This window comes from Globicephala melas, chromosome 13 (assembly GCF_963455315.2).
Source record: "Globicephala melas chromosome 13, mGloMel1.2, whole genome shotgun sequence".
Classification (NCBI taxonomy): domain Eukaryota; kingdom Metazoa; phylum Chordata; class Mammalia; order Artiodactyla; family Delphinidae; genus Globicephala; species Globicephala melas.
Window position 1 is genome coordinate 84,047,748 of NC_083326.1, and position 15,182 is coordinate 84,062,929.

Genomic DNA, 15,182 nt, shown 5'->3' on the forward strand with positions numbered 1-15,182 from the left:
CACAGGGCCATGGCACAGCGTCCCCCTCTGGCCTAGGATGCTTGGGGTGGGGGTGGGGAGCTGCGGAGGGGTGCCCCCAAATTCTGCACAGTGCTCAAGGAGCGTTCAGAGAGGGTGATCCTGTCCCTGGCCCGCCTGCCATGCCGTGTGACCTCGGCAGCCTGCTCGTCCTCTCTGGACCAAGGAGGGCTCCATGGGGGAGCAACTCAGCCTCCCAGGACAGGGTGCACATACTTTAAACCCAGCACAAGCAGCCCAATCAGGGGGAATGGGGAGGGTGGAGAGCTGTGCGTCCCCCTCTTGTACCTTCATATCTACAAGGAAATATGCAGCCCGCCGATTAAAAGCATGCGTCCTCAGGTCATGTAGTTGTGGGTGCAAAGCCCAAGTCAGCTGTTTACGAGCCTGGCTGAGCCTCAGTTTCCCCAGATCTGAAATGGTGACAATGCTTGGCATGTCACAAGTGTGCCCAAAAGGGGGAAGGGAGGGGGATGGAGGGAGGGAGGGAAAGAGAGAGAGAGAGAGAAAGAGAGAGAGAAAAAGAGAGAGAGAAGGAAGGAGGGAAGGAAGGGGGGAGGGAGGGAGGAAGGAAAGAAGGAAGGGAGGGAGGGAGAGAAAAGGAAAGGAAAGGAAAAGAAAAAAAACAAGCCACCCCCAAATGGCCCTCGCTTCCCAGTAACAGCTGCGGAGGAAGCGGCCTCTCCGTGGAGACCATTTACGGGCTCAGTGAGGCGAGCCTGCCCCGTCTGTGCTCCTGGAGGAGGGAAGGTCCGTGCCTCTTCTCAATCCCCTGGAGGCCAGGGCTGGGCCGGCTGCTGCCTGACCTGTCCACTCCTCCCCCGGGGTGGCCCTAAGACTGTGGGTTCAAATGGAGTGCGGGAGATGCTGACTTAGATGCGGGAGATGCTCCTCTGCCTCGGGGTCTTCATTCCAACGCGCTGACAGCCCTGAGTCCCTGGGGAGTCAGTGCCTGGCCCACCGAGCTCCTTCCTCCCTGCCCTGAGCCCTCAGAGGCACTACGGGCCCTCAGAGGTGTCTGACCGAGGAGTGCTGGGGGGTGGAGGTGGGGAGGCAGAGGTGGGCCTGCGCATCGCAGTACCCAGGAGGGATGCTTACGGCAGGGACCCACCCCTGCAGCATTTCCGGGGGACCACGGAGCGGGAAGCTCGAGGGGCTGAGACCTGGGCAAGAGAGCTGGCGTCAGACCCCTCCCCACCCAGGCTCCCGGGCTGCAGGTCTGGCCCACAGGTCTGGCTGGGATGCACAGGGCAGTGGCGGGGTGGGAGTGGCGACACTCACCATCTTCAGCTTGTGCTGCTGCAGGATCTCATCCAGGTTCTGCCTCTTCTTGTAGTTGAAGTAGAAGTTCTTACACTGGGACACCGTCTTGGAGCCCACCATCCGGGCGATGGCCGACCAGTTCCGGCCGTGTTCCAGGAGACCTGTGCAGGGGAGGGCGGCAGGTGAGGGGCGGCAGAGGGCTGGACAGGCAGCGGGGGCCCGTACCCACAGCCTGGAGGGCAGACAGAGCCCTGGGCGAAAGCAGCCTTGATCCCGGGGCTCAGGCTCATGGCACGGGTCCAGGGTTTCCGGAAAGAGATGGCTGGGGTGGGGGACACCAGAAGGGTGTGGGAGGCCTGGGCTCCCCGGGCTGCATGGGACAGCCTGGGCTCTAGGAACTGGAGGGGCAGGTGGGTGCAGCCCTGGGGGTACCCCTGCTGAGGCCACTGTCAAGGGTTCCGGGGGCTGAGGGCTGAGGTCTGGGGCGCAGACCCCGCCCGGGGCCCCACCTCTCCTCCTCCCCTGGCTGTCTTGACCCGGCACTGACACTCGCTCGCAGCTGCAGACGAGGCCTCGGGAGACGGGCTGTTTTCCGGCCGCACCAGGCCAGAGAAAGGAAGGAACGTGTGAGCAGGGCTGGGAGGGTGGAGTCCGGCTTGGGGTGAGCTGGCCCAGGATCCTCCGCGCCCAGGTTAACTGGGGCACACCCAGAACCCAGAGCTCCCCGTGGACGTCTAAAGGCCCACCCTGGACTCGGGGCCCACCAGGCGTGGTTCAGGGTCTGGGAGTGGACTTGCCCCCCCAAATCACAACCCCCCCATCTCCATGAGCTTCTCACACAGCCTCACAGATTCCTGATGTGGGGAGAAACGCCCAGGAATTGGTAGACCCCATCCCAAATTCACCTAGGGCAGAGAAAGTTCCCTCCATCCCCACAAACTCAGGCCAGAGCTGCACCTCCAAGCCCTCTGCCGTTCTCAATGCCACAGACACCAGGCTCTGCAGAAACATCATTCCCCCAGCTCCCCTGGAAGCCAGCCCCGAGTCTCAGCCCGTCTGTCCGCAGCGCTCCCAGCACACGCCTCGCACAGGCCAGCGCCTCTGCGTTTCTATGCCTTGCATCTCCAGGCAGCGCGCCTTGTGTGGCCAGGTCAGCCCGAGCAGGTAGGGCCTGCCCCCTTCCTGACGGCTGCAGAAGGGGCAGATGGGAGGCTCCGGCCTCCGGGGACTGCGGGGCAGGACTGGGCCCCCAGAGGGCAGCAGGCGTGAAGCCTGAGTCACGGTGCTGGGAACATAGCGGCCTCTGAGCCCCAGAGCTAGACTCATAAGGACTAGCGAAAGATCTCCCATAAAGAAGTTTGAGGCTGTTTTTCTTGAATCAAATCAAGCTGCAAGCGGGGAGGGCCACGACGGGTGTTTCTCAGGGGCGCGGGAGCGTAAGGGGCGGACAGTCTGTGTGGCGGTATTTTCTTTCATTCATTCATCCATCCATCCATCCATCCATCCATTCATTCAAACATGTGCCGGCGGCTTGCTACATACAAGGCTCGCACAGAAATAAAACGGCAGCGAAAACAGCATCAACAAACCACCAGGTCACACGGCCGAGCAACCTGGAGTTTGCAGAGCCCTGCAGACTCGGTTCCCTCTCCTCCCTGCTGTTGAGGCCACGGCTGTTTTCCCGTCCGCAGGACGGGGGAAACCGAGGCTCCAGGGGTCAGAGGAGCTCACAGCTTGTGGGGTGGGCCAAGGGGCCCAGGGGACGTGGGACCCAGGTTGTCTGCCCTGGAGCCTCGGGGCCCTGGGGGGTGGGGTGCTAGACTGACAGGCCACCTGCTCCCCTGCGGAGGCCACGGGGCCACATGGCCCCAGGGCAGCTCCTCAGGGTTCCTCAAGGACAGGCACGGAGGGGAGGGCTGGGGCGTGGGATCAAGTGTAACCCAGCCCCCTGACCTTTCCCTCCGCCTGCGCCCGCAGCAGCTGCCGCTTCCACAGGACCTGGCGGAGGACGGCGGGGACGCGTTTATTTATATTCCCGCAGCCGGGGCCAAGAGCGCCCAGGCAAACACGCTGGGCCGGAACCCCGGGAGGGAGAGGGCGGGTCTCCCATCTGGGCCCTCTGAGGGGTAGGTATGTGGGGTGCGGGGGGGGGCGACGAGGGCCCGGAGCGGGGGGTGGGTACGAACCTCAGCGAGGTTGACATTTACAGACTCAACACATAAATAAGGAGGGCGCTTGGAGCTGGCTGGGGGGTTGGGGTCCTACTTAACTCCACTGGTGGCAGAAGCAGGAGCCGGGGTGGAGGGGTCACCCGGGCCTTCCCGAAAGCTGCTCTCGAAGGAGTGCTGGACTGAGCTGTCCAGGAGCCCCGCCAAGAACGCGCTGTGTGGTCTCCGCCATCCCCTCTGCTCTCTGGGCCTCAGTTTCTTCAGCTGCTGCGTGAAGGGCTGGGGTGAATGTCCTAGCATTGCTGGCTAGGGTCCCTGGGGTGGGAGTGGACGGGCACGAGCTTCCTTCCGGTTCTGGTTCTGGTCCCGGGAACCCCAGACTGAGGGTGCCAGGCACAGGGAGATGCACTTTAGACCCCTCCATGCCTCGGAGACCACATGGACCAGACCCAGCTGCAAGCCCCCCCCACCCCCCCGCCGACACCCCTCTACCTGGAGAGAGCACCTCTGAGCAAGCGCCAACCAAGACCCCCAAGATTCGCCCCAAGCACAGACCTCCTTCCAGGAGAGCCCCAGCCGACAGCCTGAGAGGCAAGGGAAGGGGCACCAGGAGAAAGTGGCTGGGGGAGTATAGAACTCCCGAGTCCTCCGCCCTGGGGTCCCTGTCTCCCCTGGGGTCCCTGTCACTGTGGCCCAAAGTCCCCCCCCATCCCAGTCCCCTCCCCGGAGCCACTCACTCACATCCTCTCATCTGCGTCTCCCCCTCCGCCAAGTTTTCCGGAAACATACGGCTTGGAGGATGCTCCAGGGCTCGGAGCTGGGAGCCGCGGGCTGGGAGGCGGGAGGCTGGGCGGCCCTGGTGCCGGCTCCGCAAGGCTTCTGGCTGGCGTCTGCTGGCGGCTCAGCTCGGCCTCACATCCTTCTCGTCCAACGGCGCGAGGGAGGGAGGGAGGGAGGAGGGAGGGGCCGGGCGGTGGGAGGGCGGCAGGCGGAGGCTGGCTCCGAGGAGGGCGGGGAAGCGGCTCCGTGCTGCGCGCCGTGGTGGCCCAGGGCTCCCCCGGCGCTGCCACCCCTGAGCCGTCCCCCCCGACCCAGCTGCGGGTGTGCGAGGTGCCCTTCGCCGATGCGGGCGGGCGGCGGGAAGGTGTTGGCTGTGCCAGGCGTCACCAGGGAGCACAGTGTCAGCGGCTCCTCTGGGCACCAATGTGCCCAGCGCGGGCGCTCAGCCCCCGGACCCCCGACGCCCCCGCGGGGCAGAATCCAAAGACCCCAGGGCCTCTCGGGCAGCAGCGCCCGGCAGCCTCGCTACGCGCCAGGGCTCGTCCGATCTTCCTGCTGCCTGACCCAGCGAGACGCGTCAGGGCTGAATGTGACCTCCAGACGGAGGCTCGCGGGAGGGGCGGGGGAGTGTGGCAGAAGCCCAGGTTCGGAAGGGGCGGGCCAACTTGGCACTGGCTTCCCCCTCCCTCTCTCCCCATCCGTGGCGGTGGCGGCGTCAGCAGCGGTAAGAACAGATGAGGGTTCAGAAAAACAGAGCTTCTCCACCCCGGCAGCCGGGAGCAAACAGCTTCTTCCGCTGTCATTCCCCCTGCGCTGGTTCCACCTGTGGTCTGCCCCCCTCCCAGCCTGATGCTGCCATGGTGGCCAGGCCCTTCGTGGGGGGCTCTGGAGGTCTGGATGGGCTGGAAGGCGGCAGTGGGTGGGCAGGGCTAGCCTAGCATTCTAGGAGGAAGCTTAGAATTTGAGGGGACTCTTCCAAGCGCAAATGAGACCTCCAATCCCTGAGGATGGGGGGAAGGGTTTGGAGCCCGTCAGAGGGCTCTCTGCTCCCCGAGGGTCTTGGGACTACGGCGGCCTCTTTCTTCCCTCTCTGAGATACCCGTGACGACTGGGTCAGCCCGCGCCCCGTACAAACACCTGCTACGGACGACCCAGGCAGCTCCCGGGAGGTTGAAAGTTAACTGAGTTGAACTTTGGAGCGAGATCCAGGTCACGACCGATTTCTCCAACTCCGGGGTCACTGACCTGCTTGTCCCTTCAGCCCTCAGCCTTTCCATCCTGCCCAAGAAACCCAAGGAACGACAGGCCACAGGTCTCTGAAGCATCCCGATACCCCTGCTTTGCCCCCCAGCCCTCGCCCTGGGCCCTGGGGCACACCCTCCAGGGCAGGCAACAGATCCCAACCACATCAGGGACCCCGGACGTCCTGCCTGAGTCCCATGATCCGTTCTCTGCAAGGGAGGCCCAAGATGGCTTTCAAGGATGCCAATCCCGTCGTGTCACTCCTCTGCTTCAAATCTTCCAATGATGACCCAAAGCTCTTGGAATCAAATCCAAAGGCCTCAGCGTGGGGCATGAGGCTCTGCAGAGCCCGTCCTGCCCCGCTGTCCAGCCTGCTTCCTACCTCTCCCCTCGCTCCAGCCACTGGAACCTTTTCTGCCCAGCCCTTGGATGTGCCCCAGGACATTTGCACTCACTGTCCCTGCTGCCTGCATGGCTTTTTCACAGCTCTCCTTCTGTCTTCCTTCAGTTCTCAGCTTCAAGTGATACCTCCTCAAGAGAAGCCTTCCCTGACCACTCTCTCCACAGTCGCCCTCCCAGCCACCCTGCCATCGTGGGGTTTTGTTATCTCCAGAGCACTTATCACTCCCCGAAATTAGCTCCTTGGCTCCACTGGTCGTGGACAGCCGTGTCTCTGCACCCACAACTGCTAGGCGTGCAGGAGGCATTAGGCAAATGGACAAAACTCCAGACACCCTGGGTATCTGGGTTTGGGAGCCCTCTGGGCATCCCCCCCCAGGCATCTCTGCTGCCTCTCTGGGGCTCCCAATTAGGAGCTCCAAAGAGAGGAGGGAGCTGGGCAGTTTATCCCCCGGGGGGGTCCTGGACCCTCCCCTCCCCAGAAGAGACGTCAGGGAGTGCCCAGCTCTCACACGAGGGGCACGTCCACACACACTCTGCCGGTGCCCCAGACGGCAGATTCTGCCAACATCCCCTGTGGTCTGGATTCCCTGACCTCACTTCTAATTCCTAAGGAAGGAGTTTCGTTCTGAAGTGTCAAGAGGCGGGAACTAGGAAGTGAAATTGACCAAGACAGGAAGTCAAGCCAGGAGGTCTGAGTCACAGACGTGGAGCGCAGAATGAGGTGAAGGAGCAGGGGGTGGCCGCAGAGGTGCCAGTGAGAGGGGCTTCTCTGCGTGGTGGCGTGTGGAGGCTTGGCCAGCCCACTCTGGCCGTCCTGGCTACGCTCGGTGGGGAGCTTCTCATACACTGTCTGGGGGCCTGGGACGAACTGTTCTCACGGGAGCAGTGACTCACCCTCCTCAGCTCACGTACACTGGCCCCCAGAAAGGCCTCGTCCCTGTTCTGTCCCTCCGCACGCTGCCACCCGCTCAGGGTCCCTGCTGTAGGCAGCTCTCACCTCTGGGGTCTTCGAACCTGTACCAGTAGCCAACCTCCCCCCCGCCCCTGCCATGGGCGAGTTCTGATAACCTGGGGGCAGGAGGAGCCTTTCTAGCACCTGCAGTCACCACACTGTCATCCATCTGCATCCTGGGAATGTCACAGCTGCTCCCTCGGGAAACCAGCGTCCGCCACCCCCTCCTCGCCCCCGCCCCGAAACACTCGCTCCCTATTACCCCAGCCAGCCCTGAAGTTTTCTGTTCCCTTCATGAAGAAGCACAGGCCGCCTACAAGAGGGACATATCCACACCCCTCCCGCCAAATGCCACTTTCCAAGAGAAACTCCAGTTTGCAAAACAAGATTTTCTGCCTAAAACACTGTCAAAGGAGGGGGGAAAAATCCAGCAGACTTAGTTCTGAGTCATGCCACTTCCTTATTTTGGAAACTCCAAGCCCTGGGTGGGTTTGACTTGGACCCAGCCCTTGGTTGGCGACCTTGCCAGGAGCCTACTGTGTATCTGAACCTCTGACAGTCCCGCCAGTCCCCGGGGGGATTCGGCCAGACAACTTCACACCTGAACTTGGACTTACCTTCCAAGTAAGTCCAAGTTAACTTTTCTTTCCGTCTACCCTTTTCAAAATAAGCCTCGGTGCCTACATAAGCCTCAGCTTCAGCTATTACATCTGCAAATCACAGTGACGATGTGATCTCCCAATACACGATCAAAGCCAATGATCTCCCAATACATGATCACCTATTAAGATGAAAAAAAAAATCACCTGTGTGCGACCCGACACCCTAGCACTTTGGGAAAAATGCCATGTTATGTGTTCAATGTCAAGTTTTCCCATAGAGCACAGCCAAGTGGTTTGCTCCCAGGACCAAACTATGTTATTTGCTGGGCAAGTCCCAGCTCACTGCCCCCTTGGGCCTCAGTCTTCCCATCTGTGAAGCAGAAGGCGTGTGTGCATGTGCACGTGTGCGTGTGCACGTGTGCGTGTGCATGTGTGCGCATGTGTGTGCATGTTGTGTGCGTGTGTGTGCATGTGTGTGTGTGCACGCACATGTGCGTTCGCAAATATGGAGAACTCGCCTTGAGGGTCCCTTGGGAGGATTAAGTAATATCATTCGTGCAAAATGCTGGAACCAGCCAGCAGCCACCACGTGGTAACAGACATCGTCACTGCTGTGTAACCTACCAGAGGGCTGTTCCCTGAGGAAGCACCAACTGGAACGCCCACGTGTGGATTTTGCCCCTGGGAGTGCAGGTGGGCTGGGAGATGCTTGACTTTACTTTCCAGGGTGCTGACAAGGAACAAGAGAGTGGCCTGGAGCTTGCCCTGGTGTCTGGCTGTCCCCCGCGCTCATGCAGAAACCCCGACTCTCTCCTCCTTCTGAGCCATCACAGTGGCCAGTTTCCCACACGTCAGAAGCATCCAGGTCGGGGGAGCGCGCACCCAAGACAAAGCTCAGCATTCTCTCTCCAGCCGGAGGTGGCGACAGCTCCCCGCCGATGCCAGCCCCGGGATGCTGCAGGCTCCCTTCTGACAACCTTTACGGCCGCCCCATTCCTGTACATCAACTGTCCTCAGTCCCCGCTCCAGGCGCTGGCCCCGTCTCCTGCTGGGCCCTCCCTGGTTCCCGTACTCAGAAGTGACCCAGCACCCCTGCTGCATCAGCCGCCAGACCTGTGCGCTAACCACAGCGCCACGCTGCCCGTCATGAGCGCCGGTGGGCAGGTGCACGGCTGTCCAAGCACAGAGGCCATCGCTCTCCCTTGGTCCCTGCAGTGAGGACAGCATGAGGCTTTGATGATGGACACGTGGATGGCAGGCCCCACATTTCCAAGTTCCAAGGCTGGGGACTCACACCTCCCCTCCCCAAGCCTGACTCTTCATCCGTAAAAACTAATTAAACCAGCCAGTGCGCACAACAAGCGTTGTGGAGGTGCAAAGCAATTAGTGGTTTCTCCCTCGGTCCCCATGAAAGGGGGCGAGTCCTGCAGGCAGAGACAGCCTGAAGTTACTGGGGGAGAGTTCGGGGTCCACCTGGGCTCCATCCGGCCCGACAGGCCTTGCGTGGGGCCACCAGATCCTGGTCCCTGCAGCACCCTACTCTGGGGCCGCACACCTCGCCTTCTCCCTCCTCACCAGGCAGGCCACTCGAGGCCAGGGAGGGGCCGGTGGCCAGGAGCTGGGCCAGTGCCTATTTCTGGTCTGGAATGGTGTGCCTGGGGGCTTCCCTGCCCCCTCCACAGCTGGTTCCCTGTCCACCAGAGAAGGGGGCTGGAGACCAGTAGGAGCTGCCAGCAGAGCCCTGGGCCTCCCACACAGCTGGGTCGAGACTGCAAGCCAGGCCAGGCTGACCTTTCCCAGGGGAACTAGAGCCTCACATCCCAGCCTAGTGCCTGCCCAGCATGGCGCTGGGCCCGAGGGCAGGCAGCCAGCTCCCTGAGGCTGCCCTGCACATGCTCAGTCCTCACTTGGTAGGAGCCCCAGGACAGGCAGCCCTGACTCCAAGCACAAAGGAAGGAGCAGGTGCCCACCTGCCAACCTGGAACCCTGCAGCCATCCTGTCCCCTGTCCCACTCCTCCCCATGCCATGGTCTTCCCCATGCTCTCAGAGTAACAGCCAAACTCTGTCCCACAGCTGGTAAGGCCGGGGGGTGAGGGGTGGCCCTCCTGACGGCCTCTCCATTCCTTGCCTCTCTTCCTCTCGTTCTCTGGGTTTTGATAGCTTCTCACTTGACCACGCTGCCCTTGCCACAGGGCCTTTGCACATGCTACTCCTTGGCTGGGAGGCCCTTCCCTCTCTCGTTATCTGATTAATAGTAGCCAGGCCCATGGACTCACTCATCCAAACCTCACACCAGCCCCATTCCCATTCTGTAACTAGAGTGCGTGAGTTCAAATCCCAGCTCCACCAATTGACAGCTGTGTGACCTTGGGCAGCTCACTTAACCTCTCTCGGTCTCAATTTCATCATCTGGATAAAGACACTAGTAATAGCATCTGCCTCATAAGGTTCGTGGGGATGAAGTGACCTGACATACATGACGCCTCTAGCTGTACCTGGTACCCAGGCGTCCCGACAAGTACTTGACAGTGTTACTTCATGTTATTCCGTGCTTTGGGTGTCAGCCCAAGGGCCCTTCCCCAGCGCCGTGAAACCACCTCCAAATGTCACTCTACGCTTGCTCAGCAGGCCGCTCACCTCCAGCCCCTTCCCTGCGGCCCCGGGAAGCGCAGGCACTGGTCAGCGTCACACACCCACAAGGGACAGAGCTGGGACTCAAACCCAGGAAGAAAGGCTCCAGAGTCTGTGCTGAACTGCAGGCCCGCCCCTTCTGAGCACGTACTGTGTGCCAAGGGCTGCACGGATATGGCTCATGCCACTCTTAGGATGCCCCTCGGTGATGGCATCCCAGCCTCCTTTTGGAGGACGAGGGAACATGAGGCCAAGACAGGGATGGGCCAGGGTCACAAGGCTGAGGAGGTGGTTATCATTACAAACAGTGACAGGGAACTCAGTGTGTCTAAGTCACCACCCCTGTAAGCGCTTCTGTTTTCTTTCACCAAAACCCCACACAGGTGGTTGTCCTGGATTAAACGGTGTTCCCCACCCGCCACCAAATTTCATGTCCACCCACCTGTAACCTGTGAATGTGACCTTATTTGGAAAAAAAGTCTTGATAGATGTGATCGAGTTAAGATGAGGTCATGCTAGATTAGGGTGGGTCCTTATAAGAAGAGGAAAATTTGGACAGAGACACACAGAGGGAAGACAGCCATGTACGATGCAGGCAGGGATTGGAATGTCTAGAAGCCAAGGAGCGCCGAGATTGCCAGCAACAGCAGAGGCTGGAGGAGGAGAGGCAGGACCCTCCCCGGAGCCCTCAGAGGGAACCCAGGCCTGCCGACACCTTGATTTCGGACTCACAGTCTCCAGAACTGGGAGAGAATACATTTCTGTTGTTTTTAAGCCACTAAGTTTGTACCTTGCTACGGCAGCCCCAGGAAACTCATACAGTGGGTGATGCTCTAATTCCCATTGTACAGATGAGGAAACTGAGGCACAGAGAGGTTGACTAGCTTGCCTGAGGTCACAGAGCTAAAAGGTCCAGAGGCTGAGGTCCAGTTTCTCTCTGGGGACGGGGGACCCTCTGCAGCTCATCCTTCTAGGCCTGGCTCCTGGAAGTCTCCTGGGATGCCTGGGGCAGGCTCAGTGGTCCCAAGGCCCTGGGGACACCTGGCTGCTCACTTCCTGGGCTCCCTGAGGGAGGGACCAGGGCTGGCTCATCTCTGGGTACCCCTGCCCTGCACAGGGTGAGGCACTGGGTCGATGTAAACGGGTAGGAGGATGGGTGGGTACCATCTGTCTCGGGCACAGCTGGGTTTTGGGTACCTTCCTGGGTTTCTGAGGGCCGGGGGCACTGGAACATTCCTAGCCTCTCCACCCCCGCCCACTGTGGAGAAGGAGTCCTGGGGGCTGCCAGCACCTGCCTCCTGGCCCCGATCCCCTCCCGCCGCCTGGAACAGGCAGCCATTAGCAGCCACCCCGAGCGGTAATCGTCCAGATTGCTATAATTCACGGCGGACAAGCACACTGGCACTCATCACATTATCACAAATGTCACTGAGCAGGGCCTCGGCGTGCACAGTCCCCGGGGGGGGGGCTCGCACGCTGCCGTCTCCGCGGGCAGGACCCAGGATGAGCTCGCTGTCGCCACTGAGGATTCAACCTTGAGACAGTGGGGCGCACTCCCGTCCCAGCCGGTGAGTCATCCCCAGCCGTCTCCCAAAGGAAGAGAGAGGGCAGCCTCTGAATCAGCCGACTCCCGGTTCCCGGGCAACTGGGAAGGAGCTGGGGATGGGGCTGCCATGACGACAGAAGACACAGCACAGGCTGGTAGACCTGGGACATGCACCCCTCACGGCCCTGGTGGGTGGGTCCCCAGGCAATATCACTGCCGGTGGCTGAGATCCCAGGGTCTCACGTGTGGTTAAAAAAACCATGCAATTCTACACAAATGTTCTCAACAGCATTATTCACAATAGCCAAGAGGTGGAAACAACCCAAGTGTCCATCAAGCAATGGATGAATGGATAAACAGAACTCCTCTGTCCACACGGAGGAATACAACTCAGCCATAAAAAGGAATGAGGTGCTGACACAGGCTACGACATGGATGGACCTCAACAACACGATGCTGAGAGAGGCCAGACACAAAGGGGCGTATGTTATGTGATTCAATTCACGCCGAAGTCCTGAACAGGCAAATCCAGAGACAGAAAGCGGACTAGTGGGCACCAGAGGTTGGCAGGGCTTGGGGAGAATGGGGAATGACTGCTAATGGGTACGAGGTCGCCGTTCGGGGTGGCAGAAAGTTCTGGGGCTAGAGAGTGGTGATCGCTGCACAACGCTGTGAATGTACTTAACGCCACTGAATTGTACAGTTTAAAATAATTAAAATGGTAGATTTTTACGTTATATGTATGTCACCAAAATTAAAGGGGGGAAAAAACATCACACATTTTCAAATAAAGCCTCTTTTGCACCCCATGGTGAATCCACACCAAAAACCACCAAGTAGACACAGAAGACAGGAGAAAAGGACAGCGTGGCCCCCTCGGGGGGCTGACAGCACCCACTGACCCCCGGCAGCCAGAGACCATGCGCACAGGCCCCCGTTAGTGCTCCCGAGACGCTGAAAATAGGGCCTCACCTGCGAGAGCAACCAAGGCAGCTCCTCCTCTTCTGAATGAGGCTGAGGGTCCAGCCCGGCCCTTCCTCCAGGCTGGCCTCACCAGAGGCCTGGGAGCTTGGAGGAAGGAGGTCTGGAGCCTCCAAGGGACAGCGTGCCCGGACGGGAGCCCTGAGGGGAGGGGCTCGGCCCCCGGTAGGGGCCTGATCAGGTCTGGAGCTGCTCCTGGTCAGTTTCTGAAACACCAGGACCAGACGCTCAGGCCCCCAGGCACCCTCTCCCGGGGCAGAGGGAGGGGAGGGGGTGGGCAGGGCAGGCAGCCCATGGTCCAAGGTCTCAGCCTCCGGGCCCAGCTGTCCTCGCACACAACTGTCCCTGTGCACCTGGGTCCTTCATTAGAAAGGCCATTTGCTCCGTCCCTGAGTCATGACCTGGAGCTCTGGGCACAAAGGAGCTGCACCTCAGCAGTGGGGCCTCAGCAGGACCTTGGGGACAAGAGCTGGGAGGCCCAGGTCACCAGCTCCAGGACCGGGCCATCCTCGGCCTCTGTCCCTCACTCCCTCGTCCACAAAACGGCCGGAAACAAGACTTACCTCTCGGGGCTGGGGTCAAGATGAACGAGAGCAAGCAGGCAAAATGGGGCTCAGATGCCAGCTCAGCCTTGGCCTTCCTGCTGGCGCTGAGCTGGTCTGACGGCCCCTGCCCTGGGCACAGGGGAGGGAGGGGCAGCTAGAGCATCTCCCAGAGATGGGGGCCGGGGGATCGACACCGACGTAGTCCCGACAGTGCCGGGCCATCCTTGGGACGCTTAGTGCCTGTTACCTCCGGCTTCTCTTGGCCAACCCGGATGCCCCTCTCTTTTCACAGATGGGGAAACTGAGACCCAGAGACTGGTCACTGAGCCAGGAAGTCAAGCGTCCAGCCATTCTGGCTCCAATGAACAATGAATGTGCTGGTGGCTTCTACAGAGAACGCAGGGTCAGCACCACAGCGCAGGGAGACGGCGCAGCAAAGGGGAACAGCTTGACCCCGTGACCCCGCCGCGGTGGCCACCAGCAGGCTCTGCACCTCCCAAGGCACCTGGGTGCTCTGCCGCCACTCAGTCTGCAAGGCCATGACGTGCTGGTCCCAGTGGCCACGGAAGCCGTACACCGACAACATGGCCACACAGACCCATTTTCTGGAGGACAAAACTGAGGCTCCGAGGAGACGCGGCCAATCTGAGAACACCCACCGCAGACCACACCACAGCCCCGTTTAAGGGCACAGGTCAACCTCCTCCCCACCACACGAGCTGCAGGACCCGGATGCCCATCGAGGGCGATCAGAGCAGCCAGAAACCCCTCACCTTTCTTGGCTGTTTCCATCTCTTCTTCGGTCCAGCGAGAACTCTCGTTCATCTCCATGGAAGCTGGAAAGGAAGACACAGCGTGTTGGCAGCAGCCTGGAGCGGGGCGCTTTCTCTGCCTCTGGCTACTCGGGGCGCCTGCTGGGTGGAGGGTGTGCAGGCACCTGTTTTGCAGAGGGGAACGCCGAGGCGATCCAGGGCCTGGACCCTGAGCTGCCTCTGTATGCACTCGGCTGGGAGCCTGGTGACCACGTGAAGGAGGAGGCGGGAGAGGAGGAGGGACGTGATGGGCAGGGACCTCACCTGCGCGTGGACCCACTGGGGCCGGGTGACCCTCTGCCGTGAGGGCTGCCCTGGGCATTGCGGGTGTGGAACAGCAGCCCTGGCCTCTACCCACTAGGTGCCAGGATCCCCCACTCCAACTGGGACAATCAGAAACGGTTCCAGACGTGGCCACCTGTCCCCTGCGGGAGGGCCCTGCTCTACAGGGTGATCACTATATTCTCCCCTGACTCATGCGGCACGAGGATGGGGCTGCTCATGTTACTGAGAAGGAACGCAGCTGCCTTGGAGTCGGGGGAGTTAGCCGAGTGTCTGCTAAGGCTGTTTCTGAGCCTCTCCTCCAAGTTCCCCTACACGTGAGCCCTCGTTCTTCCCTGAAAGTCGCTTAAGATGTCGCGAGGGCGGCGAGCGTGAGGGACGTCAGCGTCACGGACTCAGTGCCTGGAACCGCGCTAGGCACAGAGTATGCACTTGGTAGAGGCCGCTGACCATCAGAGGGAAGTTCGGGCAGCTTCCCCGCTCCCTGCTACCATGGCCAGCTTTCCCCTTCCCTCCCACGGCACCCCCGGAGGCAGGCTGTGGAAGTGGAGCCTGGGGTGGGAGGTGCCCATCAGAGGGCCTGGGGTTGTGTTTTCCACTCTGCTGTCCGGCCCCAGCGTCAGCCTGGGGTCCAGGAGAGCTTCCCCGGAAGTCAGGTGCGCCAGTGCACTCCTGAAGGGAACCCTCCTGCCCTGGGTCTCCAGGCACTCCAGCACCAGCCCACAGGAGCTGCACGGGGTTTGTGGCCAGCGGGCTGGCTTTGAACCCCAACTGACTGGGACTTTACAGAGGCAACATCCCTTCTCTAAGGTTCAAACAGCCCATGTATGAAACGGGTACCAATGACCTCCGACGCGGAGAAGGAAGAGGTGCCTGGCACAAACCCTGGGTGTGGACGAGGCGGGCGTCTGTGAGACAGGGAACATCACCGCCATCAACTCCCACCCCGGGAAGACA

General features: G+C 60.9%; 1 protein-coding gene across 27 annotated transcripts in view; it reads right to left on the minus strand.

Annotated features, from left to right (window-relative positions):
- NCOR2 (nuclear receptor corepressor 2) overlaps positions 1-15,182 on the minus strand; it is a 221,264-nt gene that overhangs the window by 55,486 nt on the left and 150,596 nt on the right. For all 27 annotated transcript variants that reach the window (XM_060310870.2, XM_060310873.2, XM_060310858.2 and 24 more), the window contains 2 exons: positions 13,905-13,967; positions 1,300-1,442 (listed from right to left, as the gene is read on the minus strand). In XM_060310870.2, coding sequence (XP_060166853.1) covers positions 1,300-1,442; positions 13,905-13,967 — 206 coding nt within the window. The remainder of the gene's footprint in view (positions 1-1,299; positions 1,443-13,904; positions 13,968-15,182) is intronic.